This window comes from Coccomyxa subellipsoidea (genome assembly GCF_000258705.1).
Source record: "Coccomyxa subellipsoidea C-169, whole genome shotgun sequence".
Classification (NCBI taxonomy): Eukaryota; Viridiplantae; Chlorophyta; class Trebouxiophyceae; family Coccomyxaceae; genus Coccomyxa; species Coccomyxa subellipsoidea.
The window spans coordinates 398,185-415,088 of NW_005178028.1; the positions used below are offsets into that span (position 1 = coordinate 398,185).

The window sequence follows — 16,904 nt, forward strand, 5'->3', positions numbered from 1 at the left end:
GGCCATGAATTCCATGGATGAGGGCTATCAGCTGCCTTCAAGAAAATTCCACTAGTTTGCGGAGTGATGTTAGGCCAGTCCCAATCCCATTTGTAAATTTAAATTTAGATGCAGGAAGCAAAGCAGAGAGATCCAAAGTCGGCACAGTGCATTCATTTTAATTACATTCCACGCTTTTTCGTGCCTTTTGCAAAAAGCAAGATACGTCTTGCAGACAAGCTGCAGTTAAAGGCTGCCACAATCCTACCCCTTGTCGGACTCGCCAGATCCAAGCAAGACCCAATCAACCGTGGGCACGGTGCGCAGTACTTACACCGTATAAGTAAGCACGATGACCGCCCCCCAGCCAGCCGGTGCCCGGCACCGGTGCATACAAACAAGCCTGGAAAAGAGAACGCATATGCTTTGCATGTTTGCAATTGCATGCGCAGCACCAGGCACTCAGAGCACCATGGTCAGCATCTTTTGCCTCACATGCGACCTTTTACCTGAGCAGTACCAGTTGGATGATCTTGATCCTAGGACCAACGCCGCCGTATTCTGGATCAGATGGTGACGTTAGGTTGACAAGACGTGCGTCAGCGGCACCCTCGTTGTTCACATGATCCTTGAAGTATCCATGTGTTCGCCTTAGGTAACGAATTTATCAGGGGTTTCGTCTCTCTGAAAGCTGCTTATGGTCAGTCCTTCGTGCATATGTGTAGCAAAGACAGATACAGCGCGCCATGCTATGTGTCAGGGGTGTCAGACGGCCGATGGGTATAACACCCCGGAGAACTCTGGCCGTGCGGCCGTACTGGCGCCTACCAGGGATATCTGTTCGGCATAACATCAATATGGAAGTTTGATGTGCTCCAAAACTTGTCCTGGGCGTTCAAGGAGTACGTAGCCGCCCCGCAGACATTCAGGGTTCGCGGAGGGCTCGGCAGGACAAGTGAAATGCTTCCGTCCCAACAGGAGCGGCGAGAGGAGGATCACCGGCGCGCGATTGCCGAGATCCTCTTCTTTGCGTCCGTTGGCAATGTCCCGAAGATGAGGGCGCTGTGCGAGGCATCAAACGTCTTCGTGAGTGCTGGTTCCGTTGCACCGGCTAAACCCCCTTCGCCTACCTTTCATTCAGAGTCTGTCCGTAATAACACAATTATCTCGTTACGTCCGTGTGAGGCTGATGTGCATGCCTGCACTTACCTGCGGTTAAATAACGATCACCTGAAAAGTGAGCTTCTGTTGCCCAGGTCTCTGACGCCTCCTGCAGCGACTATGACAAACGGACGCCTCTGTGAGTCGCTCGCCTCGCTCTTGACTCTTCAGTGGCCCAAAGCACTTCTGTTGAGCAGTTGAAGCCCCAACCCTGTTCACAACTGCCCCATCCAAGGTTCCTATAATATTTGTCAGCCTGCAAGAGATTTTGCTGAAAATGCTAGACACTATCCACAGGCACTTGGCGGCGGCTGAGGGGCAGATGGCTGCAGCAGAGTGGCTGCTCAAGAAGGGCTGTGACCCAAACCCAGTGGATCGTTTTGCTCGGACCCCTCTTGAGGTGCCACCCTGCAGCCCCATCAAACAAGCCTTCAGCGCTCAGCAGCTACCTTTATACACTTGCTTGCCTGAGACCTTGTGCACTTGCTTGCCTGCGACTTCATGCACTCACAAGCCTGAAACTATGTGCGCCTCAGCCTCAGCAAATATCCATGCCTGAGACATTCTGCATTTGGGTGTCTGATAACGCAGTTCATGCACTCGTTTGCCTGGGGTCTTCAAACATTGAGCCCATGGTTTGGGTGTCACCAGGATGCCTTGATTGGCGACCATGTGGAGATGCAGCGCCTGCTGCTGTCCAAGGGCGCCAAGGTATACAGGAAGGGGATTGGGCTAGTGGAGTACAAACCCCCGGCACAGCCTGCGCCGTGAGTGCTCCGAGCCCTTCAAATTGCCTGGGAAATGATTTGAATTTTTTTTGTCACCCCAGCTGATAGAGCAGGCTTTGCACGCATGCCAAACAGGAAGCATCTCTAAGCTTGGCATGTTTGCACCAGCAAGCAAGCAGTACAGCAGAGAGAAGGTTCAATGAATGGTAAAGATCACAATGATGACCTGCTATCAAGGCATATCGATGAGATGTGCGGGTTGCGTGCATGTGCAGGGAGCACGTGTCTGGCAGTGGGAGCAGCCAAGAAACCACCATGCGCTTCATGCAGGTGGGCTCAAAAACATGCTGCTGCCTTAGGTCATGCCTGGTTGCCATACTTCCTTTGGCATTGGATGCCGCGCTGTCTTAATTGTAATGTGCCCCACGTGGTGGGGAGGGTTTTATCATGACCAGCACTTTTTCTTGGTCTCTGCTCTTTGCTCTGCGGCAGCGGCTTACCCAGCAACAAATTATTGCTAATGACACACTCTGTTCTTGCTGTCACCATCGGATGGCTAACAGACACTGAAACCCAGGTCTGGTCAAAGAGAAGGGCAATGCAAAGATGTCGAAGCTGCTTTTCGCGGGGGCAGAGACTGGACCACCGACCTCAGCTCCCCTTGCTCTATTATTCACCCCAAACCTTGAATTAACAACCCTCAGCAGACAACGTAATACCCCGGAAACCCTGCGCAGGAGCCGTGCACCCTGTTGGGCGCGGAGCAGCGCCTGACAATGCTCTTAATTTACGTTTAACCACCCTGCAAACCCTATATTTGCCACCACAAATTATGACAATCCCCGGAACCCTGCGCAGGAGCCGCGGACCGCATCGGGCGCAGAGCAGCGCCGGCCGGGGGGCTCGGGCGGAGGGAACAGCGCTCCGAGCAGCAGCAGCACAGGGAACGCGCACGCGCGGCGCCAGCTCAAGCGTGAGTCATCACTGTACATCCTGCCGGACCTGCTGCAGCGGCGCAGCGCCGAGCTTGGCGGCCTGGAACTGGAAGAGCTCATCGGCAGGGGCAGCTTCGGCCGCGTATACAAAGGTGCGCGCTCCACAGGTTCTCCACTGGGATTATTCAGCGCGCTGCAACTGTTGTCCATACCAAAGATACACCAGTGATATAGCCCTCTACAGGATAAAACTTCTGGCCAGCTCTTTTTCCGTGAGAAACCATAAAATGCACACCAAGTGGAAGAGATATAGCCCTCTGCAGGCTGATAAAGGATCATGGCCACCTTTTAGCAGGGTGGCACAAGTGCGGCCTGGAACGTTGCCATCCCATTGCGCCTGAGTGCGGTCTGCAGCCAATTCTGCAGCCATCCGATGTGACAGGCAGTGAATGAAGACAATCTGTGTCCCGTGGGTTTCCCGCTGCTCCTTCACTGTCTGCAGTGAGACAACAAGGCTCTGACATCGGTATATGCTCTGCTGCTGCAGCGCTGTGGCGCGGCGGCACGGTGGCGGTGAAGGTGCTGAGCCACGAGGGCAGCCGGACCGCCAAACTCAACGCGCTGCACGAGTCGCTGGTGGCCGCGCACGTGCACCACCCCAACGTGGTGCGCATCAATCCCCTTAATTATTTGCCCTGCATCAGCTCTGCTGCAACGCCTGAGCCTCTTATCAGGCTGGGGGAGCGTAGCTTGCTGCAGGAAGCTCAAAGGCTTTCTGGTAGGCTGTGTATCATGCTCCATCCTCCTTCATGGCTGAGGGAGGTGCATGCTGCATGCTGGTTGCGGCCTCTGTTTTGGAAAGAAACTCCTTTGCACTATGTGTACTTCCCAACCTGCAGCTGCAGCCATGCTGGCCTCATGTTCAGGGGTCAGATTGCAGGATTTTGGAATAACTCTCCCGACATCTGAAGTTCATGCTCACGCACGTGCAACCTGCGCAGGTGATGACGTACCAGATACACACGGTGCAACACATCGAGGCGCCCGAGGCCGACAACGCCGACGAGCCGCAAGACGAGGCTGAGGTCGCCCTGCGCTCCTTTCGCATCCGCACGCTCTCCGAGTCGCCGCGTGCCTCGCTCGAGGTGTGCCCCCCGCCTACAACGCACTCACATCCCCTGGTCAACCGAGGCAGCCCGCAACTTTCAAACACCCGCAGCTTGCAGACCCCTCTGTTTGCCTGCAGCTTCTCCGCCTCTGCCGCTGCCTGTCTCCTGCCGGGGCCATGTTTGTCATCTTGTACTTAGCAAGATCAATGTCATAACAAGCTATTTCTTGTGAGATGTAGCCGGTGCTGCAATTGTGATTGAGGCAGCAGTCGCTCTCGCCGTCCGCAGCAGCAGCAGAATTAATCTGTCCCAGATGAAGCCTCTTTGCTGGGGGCAATATATGTCAACACAGTGCTCTTACCTGAGTGGCTCTGTTTCGCGCAGCAACAGCAGCAACAGCAGCAGCAGCAGTTGAACACACCGGCGATGCGAGTGCCGCGCACTTCGGTGTTTGCGGGCGCGTCTGCAGGGGCGTGCCGGTCGATCAGCGCCACCTCGCTCGACCGCTGGGGCGACGTCACCCCGGACCAGGCCGTGCGAATGGTGTGCCGCCGTCATTGCACTCTAACGAGCACCTCAAATGGCTATCACAAGGAGTGGCATAGCGGTGTATGGCAGACGGCTGCTGTGAGTTTTAGTACAAATGAAACTGGGCTGATTGCCTCAGCTTGTGCGGGCAGAAACTTGAGCCGCAGCCTTGATCGGGTTCTTCGCCTGATTTGGCGCCGGGGGATTCCAAATCGAGATTTGAAATTAGGGTTCAAATTTGTTGCCTGATCTGGCGCGATTCCTGAGCAGGCGCTGGGAGGCTCCTTCCGCACCAACAGCTCGATGCTGACCTCGCATGCATCCTCGGCCAGTGCGGCGGCTGTCGCGTCGCCGTTTGAAACGACGGTGGAACGCGTTTTATCGCCAGAGGGACGAGCCCATGGCGGCGGCGGCGGGCCGGAGGGCCGGGTCGCGCAGCTGGCGAAGCGCATGTCGCTGGAGCTCGGCTCGGCCGCGGCGGCCGCAGCCGGGCGGGGAAACCCACTGAGAGCCGCCAAATCAGGTGCGCGCCCAAACAGGCAACCCTGCTTTAGAAGAACACCAAGCTCCTTCACGCGAAGTTGGCTTGTTTCTGCAACCACTGGTTTCTGGGCGGCATTGTCGGCATGCCGCCCAGAAACAGTACGCACGCCGTCCATATGAAGCTGTGTTGGTTCACACACGCGAGAAATATGCCAATCACACGCCATGTTGTCTGATGCGCGTATCTCCACTGGAAGCTTCACGCTGTGCGCCCCAATCAGCACCCCCAGTCAGCTGTGAGATCCTGTTTGGGAAATCATGGAAGTACTTACAAGTCCATTGCTATGCCTGCAGCCGACAATACTCCCGAGGGTGCGGCGGCGGTGGCGGGGGCAGAGGCAGCCAGGGAGGGAACGCTGCCCACGGCAGACCGGGAGCCCTTCAGCCTGGAGGATGCAGATGCCACGGTCGAGACGCTACTCCTGATGGAGTATGCTGACGTGGGCACTCTCGACCAACGCATCGTGCAGGGCCGTCTCAAGGGCGACCTGGTGAGAATTTTCCTGATTTTGCGCAAGTTTTTGGCTTGTAGATGTACTGGGGAGTGGGGGGCTTCAAGTTGTTACTGCAGCACAGGCAGCTTTGAGTTGATGATTTGAACCCCTAGCCACCAAATAAAAAGCAGAGCTCACTGTCCATTCTGCAGTTGCTTGTTGTCCTCGGCTGGTATCAAGTCCCAATGGTGCCCGCCCACTCTGCAAATGCTGGAGTGCTTCGCACCACTCATGTGCTTCACACCCAGGTTACCCGAAGGATCCTTTTAGCCGAAACGACCAGCGGGTCCTGAGTCTGCTGGCGCGGCGCAGGTGTCAATGCTGCTGTGCCTGACAGACATAAGCGCGGGCATGAGCTACCTGCACTCCATCGGCCTGCTGCACTCTGATCTCAAGGGCGCCAACGTCCTCCTCAAGAGCTGCGCAGTTACTTCGTCCGACCCCCGCGGCTTCCTCTGCAAGGTGTGCTGTCTCGTGGTGCATGAGGCTGCTTTGCCAGAGTGCTCTCTACCTGACGATCTTTTCTGCAGATTGACCCAAGAAGGCGCTCTCTTTGCATGCCGCTGTTTCTGCCTGAAGATGAGATCTTCAGTGCCTCATCTCATCCCCCAGTGCCAAAAGCATCGACACAAAGGCTGCGAAAGAAGTGTGCCACTTTTGTATCGAAATATCACATATCATAGCCATCATGCTGAAGGGCATGAAATATCTAGTAGTGTCATTCACTGAGGGGTCTCTAGGTGGATATTGCTGTGCAATTGGGTGTTGATGTCGGCATTGGAGGGGCTTTGTGCATGCGCGCAGATTGCCGACTTTGGGATGTCGCGCATCCTGGAGAACAACATGACCCACGTGTCGACCAACACGCACGGTGGGTGCTCAAGCTTTCCCCTTCACTGCGCACTGCTTTTGGTTGCAAGCCTCCCGGACTCGTGCCGTCCAGCGCTGCAGCACATTTACATGTGCCATCCACCATGTGGGATATTTACATCTGCAGCAGCGGGTGCCCTTCCTGGAGGCTGTGGCGAGGTCCCCTGCACTTCTGGACTACAAAGATGTTAAAATTGGGACTCTGAGAAGTCCAAAAAGATCAAGTTCTGAATTTGAATACATGGCGCAGGCACGGTGGCGTACATGAGCCCAGAGATGCTGCAGCGCGGTGCGATGGCGATGCCGGCCGATGTGTACAGCTTTGCCATGCTCATGCTGGAGCTGTGGGCCGGTGACATCATCTACAAGGGCGTCAACACCCACCAGGTGCTGCGCAGCTGCCACAATGCGCCCAAATCCTGTGCAACACATTAATTATCTTAAGAGACCGCGCACAGCTTGCAGCCAAGGTCGAATGAGCCACAATCTCACAGCTGTCTGGATGTCTCTGACCCTGGGTAGCACCTTCTGGGCATGCCTTTTTTTTAAATTCAGTCAGGATGGTGCGATTGGCGGCACGACGGCGGCTGACATGTGCCGGCACATGCGCGCAGGTGCTGTTCAAGGTGTTCTCGGGGCTCAAGCCGGAGGTCCCGGGCGACATGCCGGCCGACTACCGCGCGCTGATGGAGGAGTGCTGGGCCACCGACCCGGCCGAGCGGCCCTCCTTCCGGGCCATCCTGCCCCGGCTGCGCAATATGCTCGCCGCCGCGCGTGCGGCCGCTGCCGCGCCGGCCGCTGCTGCCGAGGCTGGCCTTCCTGCCCCCTAAATGCCACCCTTGCGGGGGAAGGAGCCGCTGCCGCGACGCGCGCGGCTGCCGCCGCAGAGGCCGGCACTTCGGCCCTCTGAGATCCAACCCCTCACGGGGCTGCGAGCGTCTGCCGATGCACTTGCGGCAGCCACCGCGCCGGCCGCCGAAGCCGGCCGGTCCTTTGGGCCCCTGAGAGCTGGAACCCTTCCGGGGGGGTTGTGCCGGCCGACGCGGAGGCGGACCCCCGGCTTCCTGCTTTGAAAATTCTCGTCTGGGCATTCAATCGCTGCTGTTTGGCGGCGCTGTAGGGGCGTAGCAGCCAGGAGCTAGGCGGGCTGTGTCCGGTTTGAGCCGCAATGAAATAAGGGCTTACGAATCAGGCCTACTGGGTTTTTGGCGGAAGGCACTCAAACGTCAATCCCAAATGATTCAAGTCAAAAAGCAACAAATACTCTGCAAGCGACAGGTCTGGTCCGATTGCTGTTCCGGCATGGAGTCATTTTCCACCCGTTGTTGGGGGAATAATATGCTCTGTGGCCACTTTGCAGCTCTCAGATTTTGCTGCAAGGAGGCTGCAGCAGCAGTCCTGCGTATTACTGGCTGTCCGTGAAGTGGCTGCATGTCCCTTATCGGGCCATTCATTTTGGATTCAAACGCAGGGCATCTTGTGTCGTTTTCGGCTGCAGCAGCAAAGCCAGGGACATTCCAATAATGGCGGAGGCAGCTTCTTCAAGACAGCCGCATTACGTAATTTTCAATCGGTCACTTGAGCTCCAGCCATACTAGGGCGGGGTTCTATGGCGGCTTTAAAGGGGTTTTAAAGTATTCACCAGGGGGTGAAATCAGCACTTACGTAATTCGGCTGGCATATACACATGTGGGCCTGTTCTGCGCCCTAAGTTGGGTGCAGAACAATCTTTTACAGGGTATTTGGGGAACAAATTACCATCTGAGAGTTCACCGGGTGTGTTTGATCTTTCCGCCGCCGGTCACACGGCTGCTTTGGCAGAGTCTTTTCTGCTCTGCTGACTCGGCTGGCTTAAGTCAATGCAGCTTATGGGGACCCGACATTTGCAATGCTGGGCATAAGACCTTTGGAAGGCTCTCAAAGTTCTAGGGGGGGTCAGCTGGCATCCCAACTGTTCACCAGAGCCTGTTGACTGTAGCTGTGCCTGACTGGGTAGGCTAACGGGAGAGAAGGCGCTTATAGCTCTCTCCCTGAGCAAAAATATGGCAGCAGCGTTCTCTCAATCCCACCTGGGCGCCAGGTGGCATGTTGCAGCGGGACCTCTGCGGATCTGTAGAAATACATAAGAAGCACCTTATTGGAAGGTGGCGGAAATCACGGCAGTCGCTGTGGCCTTCAAAGCGCAACAGGGAAAATTTAAAGGGCTCGTCAAGAGTGCGGGAAGGCACAGTAGCTCTTTAAAAACCTCTGAGCAGCACAGAGTTGCTGGACAAAAGGGATGAATGGCTGATCACAGGTGCAAGGCCAGAGCAGCTCGCAGGGGGCAGATTTGGATGTGTTTGCAAAGTTTGGACGGAAGGCTTTTATTCCTTGGGATGCTAGAGGGCGCCTCTGCTAAACTGCCAATACTAATTATGACAAAGTGTTTTTTCTTATATTCTTTTCCCGACACTCCGCAAGGGAAGGTGCTCATATTGAGGTTGATCTAGATCTGTTGATAAATGGACTGCTTTGATTCTCCAGTTGTGAAGGAGAGTGCAGATTTGCCTGAGCTGCTTTCGACCAGGCAGAGTCCGAGTCCTTTTCTTTGAAAGCAATATTGTCCAATTTCTTAGGAGATCGAGGCGAATTCTTCCTTTATTCCTGCTTGGAAGGGCACTGACCCTTTCTTATTGTCTTTTGAAGAGCTGGTTGCCCGCTATTGGTCAATCAGCCCAGTCATTTAAGTACTGAGGTTACTCCAAGCTTCCGATGCAGCCCGGTACAACCGCGGTGGGGCACAGATTGTGCTCCATGCATGTGTCCTTCCTTATTGCTTTTCGATTTGATTGCTGTCATTCTTGACCCCCTATGTCTCATGATATGAGATGAAACCTGCTTGCTTCAGTGTTGCCTTGAAGCCCTGTATTCAATTTCACCCGCGTGCCACATGTAATAAAATTCAGCTCTGAGAATGAGCACCCCTACACTCGCGCGGGCACCAGGTGCCCATGCATGCAAGCCTTGGTGATCACTCTCGTCAGTTCGCATGGGCTCGCCTGTGTTGAATGCGTCTCGAGCAAGCGAGCGAAAGCGAAAAGGGACACGTTTTGGCAGATCTGCAATGTCACATCTTAAGATCCAGTGGAGATTTCCGGAGATCTTGTTGAGCACTTGACAGGAACGCGCGACGTCATCTTTTGAGATTCTCATAATTGATCTGGTGATCTGAGGACCGGAGCCAGAGGTCAGTAGATTTCAAGAAGAGGATTGCGCGGGGCTTTCGGAAATGTTTGCCTTTCTAGATTTCGCACTCTCCTAAGCAAGACCCTGCAACTTGTTGCTGGCCAATGTCCACCAGTGACTCGATTCCGTGGCGACGTCCAGTGTCAGGGTGTCCCGAGATTAACTTCGTGCGTGCAGATTTTGTGGTGCTCTACTTACATAATTTGGGACTAGGTAACCAAGAAGTTACTGCCTTGCGGGAAGCTCGTTGACATCTCGTCTTTCTGCTGAGCGACCTTTCCACGATTGCGACTCGGACTTTATTTTGGGCACTGCCAAGGTCTATTGTTGCTGTCCGAAATTGGAAGGAGCCATTCCGTAGAGGATGCAGGCGATGATGAGCGGTATGGGTGACGTATGCGCTGCTGCCGGGGTCACGGTATGTGGCCACCCCACACCTTGAAATGCAGAATGAGGCCACTGGCGCTCACGAAGCATGAGAAAGTGAACGATTGCTCTTCTGGGAAGCATCACAGTTTGAAAGAAGCACAGGGCTCGGGCAATTTCTACCGGGGCCTGATAGTCTCGTTGATTGGCATTGTCCAGGTTTTTGACACCGTGCTGGGCCCACCCGCGCCGATCAGCGCCTTGCAACCCTTGTAAGTTTCTTTTTGTATATCAAGCATCTCATCGAGTCTATTGCCTTGCTGGAATTTGCACCACAAGTTCACTGGCGCCAAGGGAGGCAAAGCTGCTTATGTGTCGTGAATTCTGCACACATTTTATGGTGCTGCGTCAAGCATTCAATCTACATCGCCTTCAGTTGCAAAAAATTATCTCTGATCGCATGGCCTGCCTTGCTCGATAGCACGCTGCCTTTGCCACAGGGGGACCATGCCATCTGCAGATGGCCAAGTCATGGCCCTGACGCCTACGCTCGTCGAAGACAACTTGAGAGCGGAAGCATGCGAACGCAGACAGGTGAGGCATCTCAAGAGCCGCAACGCAAATGGGACCACCTGGCAGGGAGCATTTGGCTCTGTACCTCCCTTAGCCGTGAAGCCTTGCAGGCCTTTCTTTGCATTAACAGGCGTGAAAATGCGTCACTGCCTCCACCTACATATTGCAGCTGCCACCTGCAGCGACCTAGCACCTTCATACCTTGTCACGTCCAGAGCTCCGATCAGCAAGAGCTCTTGAGTGGGTCCTCACCTTAGACAAAACTGTAGGTTCACGAGTGGTCTGGCCATAAATTGCACATGCAGGTCGACAGGATTGTACTGCATTAAGACTTCTGGGTTCGGTGCAGTGTGCGCTGATAGGCGAGCACACAGACATCCAGAGGCTGCTGCTGGCGCATGGGGCAAACATGCTGCGATGGGGGTTTGAGCTTGTTGATCTACCTCCCCTGCAAAAGCCCCTGGACATGTGGGTTCTCCCCTTATCTCCCTCCTCCTTTCCCTGCGCAGGGACTCTAAACTAACTAGTTGGTTAATAGTCCCTGTTCCTGCCTCGACTCGACTATATCATGAGACTTTGCTCTCAGCACACTACCCTCTGGCTGTGCTGTGTGTGCAGCTCCAGTGTAGGATGCCATGGAACTTTCTGTTGAAAGAGAGCCTACTGGCAGGAGCAGTGAAAAGTTTAGTTTGTCATGTGCAGGAGGAAAAGTGCTCAGAGCGAGGGAAGCTACCCCTCAACAGCAACCAGCAGCGAGGTGCGCAGCATGGCATGCACTTCTTGATGCAAGCACCCAGCCCCTCACAACGACCTGTACTTTGCGTGCCGAAAATTTCTCTGTTTCACTATGACAGCCAACGATAATCCATTTGGAAAATTTATATCTGTGACGTTGCAGCAATCGATGGGTCTGGACAGCCCGCATGCGCGCCACGCCGCTGACATCAGCGGCCAGGCTGTCGGGTTACCTAAGCGCGCGTCATCGGCGCCGCTGGACGGCAGGACCCGGCTGCCCGGCCTGCACCTGGGCAGGCTCATTGGGCTGGGCAGCTTTGGCAAGGTCTACAAGGGTGCGTCTCCCACCCACAGCCCCACTCTTCTTACTTCCATTATGTTTTTGAGCATATCCGACAGAGCGCCTGACCCTTTGTGAGGTAGATTGTGTGCTGTAGTACCTGCTCTGCTGCACAGCTGGTTGCATGCACCTTGCAAGCAACTGAGCACACTGGCGTTTGCCATTGTGCATGTATCATATGGAGCAGTGATGTTTTATAGTCTGAGCCAAGGACTCGCGGCATGCATGGCGCTGGTCCAAGAAAAGTCTTTGCCTGGAGAACAGGTTTGGAAAAGGGGTTGGGGCAAAGTAATGGCCGACTAACCCTTATGCGCCTGCAGGCACATGGGAAGGCAGGACGGTGGCAGTGAAGGTCATGAGCCACGAGGGCAGCACAGCCAACCTGCTAAATGCACGCCACGAGTCTCTGGTAGCAGAACACGTCCAGCACGAAAACGTGGTGCGTGCCTGCCTATGCTTTCATGTCTCTGAAGTCTCCAGATCTTCCTGGCCTCGGCTGGTGGGGATTGTTGTAATTGTGAGTGCTGCACAAGTCTGCTGAGCGCGGTGCACATCGTTGATTGAGTGCGTGCCTTCTATCCATGCTGCCGCCACCCTGCTCAATTTTGTCTCACCGTGCGACTCATGCCCAGAGCATGCAGGCCTGCAATCAACAGCGCTGCCTTGTCCCAACATCACAAGCTCGGCATCACACCATTTGCAACAACCCAGGAAATTGGGGCTTGTTCCTGGAACGGCAATCGGTGACGGAATATTCCTTTGGCTGGTCAGGGCACTTGGTGTAATACGGCTCTGGCGCAGGTGGCGACTTACAGGGTCCACACAGTGGAGCGCCCAGCAGGACAGCAAAGCTGGAGCCTGTACAGGAGCGCCTCTCTGGGGCACAACAAGTTTCGCTCCTGGCCGCCTTTGCAGCCGCGCGAGTTACCTTCAATCCCCTCCGGCAGCTTCCCACCCGCAGGAAGCTCACAGGGCGCAGCTTCCTGGAATCTGGAAGCTGGCAGATCCCCCGCAGCTGCCAACCTCACAGCTGCTGCCCTGCCTTCGCAACACGTTGGCTGCGCTGCGGATGATTCAAGTAGCACGGGCCAACCAAGACCGCTGTGTGACGATCAGGTTTGCTCCCGAGCTCACTTTGGATCCTGACTTTTGATCAAAGGTGCGCGTGATGAAGTATTTGATAACGGGCACCTCACATCATACATCACATCAAAATATCATGCCTGCCGTCTCTCCATTCAACTGAGCATCGATGCCATGGTATATGAACTGCATGAATTACAACTGCACATGTGCATGCTAGAGGGACATCCAGCACCGGTGCTGTGCTATCTTGCTTTCATCAGACTGCAGACGAGCTCATGCTGACTCATCCCTTTTCTGTCTGCTCTCCCACAGATCGTCACGCGGAACCCCCCGCCAAGCGCAGCGTCTCCAATTTCAGGGCCAATGCTGACGCCATCCGCGCTGACATCATCGCTGCTGGCATCATCCCCGCTGACGTCACCGCTGCTGACGTCACCCTTCGAGGTGACACTCCGGAAGGCAGCCTCCAGCGGCCTGGATGACAGCGTGGAGCCGCTGACTCAGCTCGCTCGGCGCATGTCCCTGGAAGCTGACCTGTACAACCGCCAGCGAGTGGACCCCAAGTGGCGCAGCATCAGCCTTGGGGAGCCAGGTGCGAGCAGGATGCATGTCAGGTTTTTGGGATTTTTTGGCACTGCTAATCAGAGGAAGATGCATTGTGTTGCATGGTACATTGTGTGCGCATGTCAGGATGTCTGGACCTTGCCTGAATGATGCAGTGTTCATTTGTGAAGTGTCAACTTTTGGTGACCAAATTCAGCTCATGCTGGTTCAGAGTCGCAAGACAAAATACGCTGGAAAGAACGGACATGCGCCTCTGCAGAGGATGTATTGTGCACTGAAGTGCAAGAAGAAGAAAGTGCTGCTGTAAAGTCCTGCATCAAGGAGAAGCGCAGCTTTCTAAGGAGAATTTCAGCTAAGGGGGGACAGTACCACTTTACAGCATCTTATTTTGTGACTGGCATTTCATGTGGTGCTAACAATGGTCTTTCCTTCTGCGCAGTGCCAAAAATGGTGTGCCCTGACAGCCTGGCGGCAGCGAGTGCGGAGCGGTCCAGGATGTCTTACTTGACTGCAGACTTACATTCATCAGACAGCATTGAGGAGGCTGATGTGATCGTGGAGACCCTGCTCCTGATGGAGCACGCTGATCTGGGCTCCCTCAACAAGTACATGGTTTCAGCATGCTTCAAGGACAACATGGTTAGTAACTTGAACATCTCGCCTCTTTCCTAATTAGCACTCTTGCGAACTGCGTTGCATGCAGAATGCATGCCAGGCCTTCACGTAGAATAGCCGGGCCAAATTGCTGATGGTGTGGAGATCAAGATTCATATCCATAGTAGAGGAGCATGCACCTTGCGTGCACCTGCAGACTGCATTCAAAACTATCATTGCTGGTGTTCAGAGGACACTTGTTGGTTGGCAGTATTGCAAGAAGAAAGCAGGGAATGCTCATCTTGTGTGTGTGTGTGCGTGTGTGTGCGTGGAACAGGTAGCGCTGCTCATGTGCGCGTTAGACATTGCAGCTGGCATGAGCTACCTGCACTCCATCAATCTGCTGCACGGGGACTTGAAGACAGCCAATGTGCTGCTCAAGAGCTGCCCCCCAAGTGACGGAAATCCCCGCGGCTTTACATGCAAGGTGTGCGCCTTGTCCCAAGCCACAGATGCACCTTTCATAACAAGCTATAACGTGTGAAAATTCGGCTGTGTCTGGGCCTGAAGAAGCCTTTCAATGCAATCAGATACCAGCTTGTTTTCTCAGAGATTTTTTGCACACCTCTAAATGTGCCCTGATTGAATACCTGCTCTGCTGCAGATCGCTGATTTTGGCCTGTCGCGACTGGTGTCAGAGGGCAAGACACACGTCTCCACAAACTCACATGGTGCGAGCACCTATTCACGAATGGCACATAATCACATCTGTGGTGCTCTCCTTGAATATCATATGCCTGGAGTCCAGAGCAAACTGACTCATCACGGCATTGGTGCTAGTGGCTCGCTGCAATCCAGTGGTTCTTGTGCACAGTGATCAGCTACAGCCTTGTTCTGCCGTCGGTGCATGTGCACGTGCACATTGCTTGGCAGCTTCACATTGCTCTTCTCAAGAAGGCTTTGCAATGCAGGCACCATCGCGTACGTTGCGCCCGAAGTGCTGCAGACTGGATCAATGGCAAGGCCGGCGGATGTGTACAGCTTTGCTATGCTGCTCCTGGAGCTGTGGGAGGGAGAACTGGTCTACAGGGGCATCAACACCCACGAGGTCCACCTTTTTTTTCTTTTTTTTTTTGGTATACACTTTAGTGACGGAGCACTCCTCCTGCTTGGCTCAATTACTCCAATGGGTCACTCTCTCCCACCTGGTATAATGGGCTGAAAGGAGTACGAGAAACCACATTTTGTACTGCCCTTTCTTTCACTGGCGGCCAACGGTCATGCAAGGGCTCAAAGGAAGAGGGCTTATAAAAAATGAAAGTCCTGTCAATGACGGATGGGCTCTGTAGAGGGTGTAGCTGATGTTGGGGTGATCGTTGTGCTAAAAGTGTTCTTATATTAATCACCACTACCTAACATGTGCGGGCGCCTGCGCGCAGGTGCTCTTCCAGGTGTTTGGCGGCCACAAGCCGGAGGTCCCGGGCGACATGCCGGGGCAGTACCGCATGCTGATGGAGGACTGCTGGGCCACCGACCCGGCCGCGCGGCCGACCTTCCCGGCAATCCTCGACCGGCTGCGGCCTATGCTCGCCCATGCGCACTCCGTCGCCGCCGCCTTGGACGCCGGTGCGCCGGCCAGCCCTCAAGCCGCCTGAGACTGGGACCCACATGGGCCCGAATTGGCCGTGCCAGCAGCCTTCTCGGCATTCTACCGAGCGTCTGCGGCCGTTTGCTTGCCGGTGCGAGCGCGGCCGCGGCCGAGCCGTCCACCGCCGCGCCCGCCGCCGCCGAGGCCGGCCCTAAAGCTCCTCTTCCCCCTTCTCGTCCTCTTCTTTGTCCCTGAGACGGAGAGCCTCGCGGCTTCAACCCTGCCGCATGCCCGAACTTCCTGGCAAGCCTTGGCCGGCTGCGCGTTGTGCTTTTCAATGCGCGCGCGGCCGCCGCCGCTCCGGCCGCCACCAAAGCCGGCCCTGAAATGTCCTAAGACCTGGGTCCTGCTCCGGGACCCCCGGTGGCGCAAATTGGACCGTGCATGACCTCCCTGGCAAAATCAGAGTGGCTAGGCAAGCCATGCCCGCCGACGCGCGCTCCGCCGCCGCGGCCGAGGGCGATAATCCCCTGAGCCCGGAACCCTAGCAGGGGCTGCGATGCGCGCGCCGCAGCAGCTGCGGCCCCGCACAACGCCGTTTCAAGGGTGCCAGGTGGCCTGCCTCGCGGCATTTCCTCCATCATTCAGGGGATCATTTGTGATATACAGTCAGTACTCTTGTTCTCCAGCATTAGTAATACCCTTAGTGATACTTGACTCCCCTCGGTGGGCATCACAGCCTTCTTGGGTGGGAGAGTAGCCCTACGCATGGCAACAGACAGAAGGCATGACAGCAATGGCCATATTTAAGACTAGCCACCTTTGTGGGTGCCAGCAGCGCACACTGTGCTGACAAGGTTCTAATAGCATCTTTATAAGCATCTTTACATTACCCTTCGAGTGGGGTTCTGAGAGGTGCATGCCTAGGGTGCATTAGAGAACCAGCCACGGGTTGTTGTACATCTAGACAAGGGTCAAGGAGGTAATTAGCCACCGCCATGCCCTTCTGTACTTCAATTATGCGAATCACAGCAGTTCTGGCGAGTTTTAGAGGCTTCAAGCGCATACGATGAAAAGGGACTCCAGTTTCGAAATGAGTTGGGCTTAGGCACTCCACATTTCATTGCTATCACCTTAGTGCTTGCCCTTCCGAAAGGGAGTGCATGCCTAAGTGATAAAATTCTGCTTCTCAGCCATTTCATCCCTTTGTACTGCCGCAGCTTGCCTGCAGGTGCTCAGACAGGAAGAGTAGCGCATTATTCGCTGGCCCTTCCGCATTTGCTCAAGCAAAAAGTACTGTTCTACGGGGAGGCTTAAAGGGACGCTTTAACTGAAATCGCAGCTGCCATTGAGAGGTCTTGATTGCGGCCAAATGTACAGAAAACTGAGCTTTTGACGTCTGTCAACTCCAGGTCATACCAAGGATTTCATTCAGCATTGGGGTGTCACGTTCATCCTTAGGACCTCGTCCTGCCCCATGTCCATC

General features: G+C 55.0%; 2 protein-coding genes across 2 annotated transcripts; both read left to right on the forward strand.

Annotated features, from left to right (window-relative positions):
* Positions 1-649: 649 nt before the first annotated feature.
* COCSUDRAFT_67360 (kinase-like protein) lies at positions 650-7,177 on the forward strand (the record flags this gene model as incomplete). The annotated part of the gene is made up of 15 exons (XM_005644912.1): positions 650-1,065; positions 1,236-1,279; positions 1,438-1,540; positions 1,792-1,907; positions 2,144-2,198; positions 2,727-2,955; positions 3,351-3,469; positions 3,805-3,948; positions 4,297-4,455; positions 4,711-4,963; positions 5,278-5,474; positions 5,790-5,939; positions 6,282-6,348; positions 6,598-6,734; positions 6,962-7,177. The coding sequence occupies exons 1-15, from the start codon at positions 940-942 to the stop codon at positions 7,175-7,177; spliced, it is 2,115 nt and encodes a 704-aa protein (XP_005644969.1). The 5' UTR covers positions 650-939.
* A 3,292-nt stretch (positions 7,178-10,469) lies between these two features.
* On the forward strand, positions 10,470-15,814 carry COCSUDRAFT_43870 (kinase-like protein; the record flags this gene model as incomplete). Its single annotated transcript, XM_005644913.1, has 12 exons — positions 10,470-10,532; positions 10,861-10,979; positions 11,214-11,268; positions 11,410-11,581; positions 11,907-12,025; positions 12,985-13,264; positions 13,676-13,875; positions 14,168-14,317; positions 14,495-14,561; positions 14,802-14,938; positions 15,270-15,456; positions 15,675-15,814. The coding sequence occupies 12 exons, from the start codon at positions 10,470-10,472 to the stop codon at positions 15,812-15,814; spliced, it is 1,689 nt and encodes a 562-aa protein (XP_005644970.1).
* Between the last annotated feature and the right edge of the window lie 1,090 nt (positions 15,815-16,904).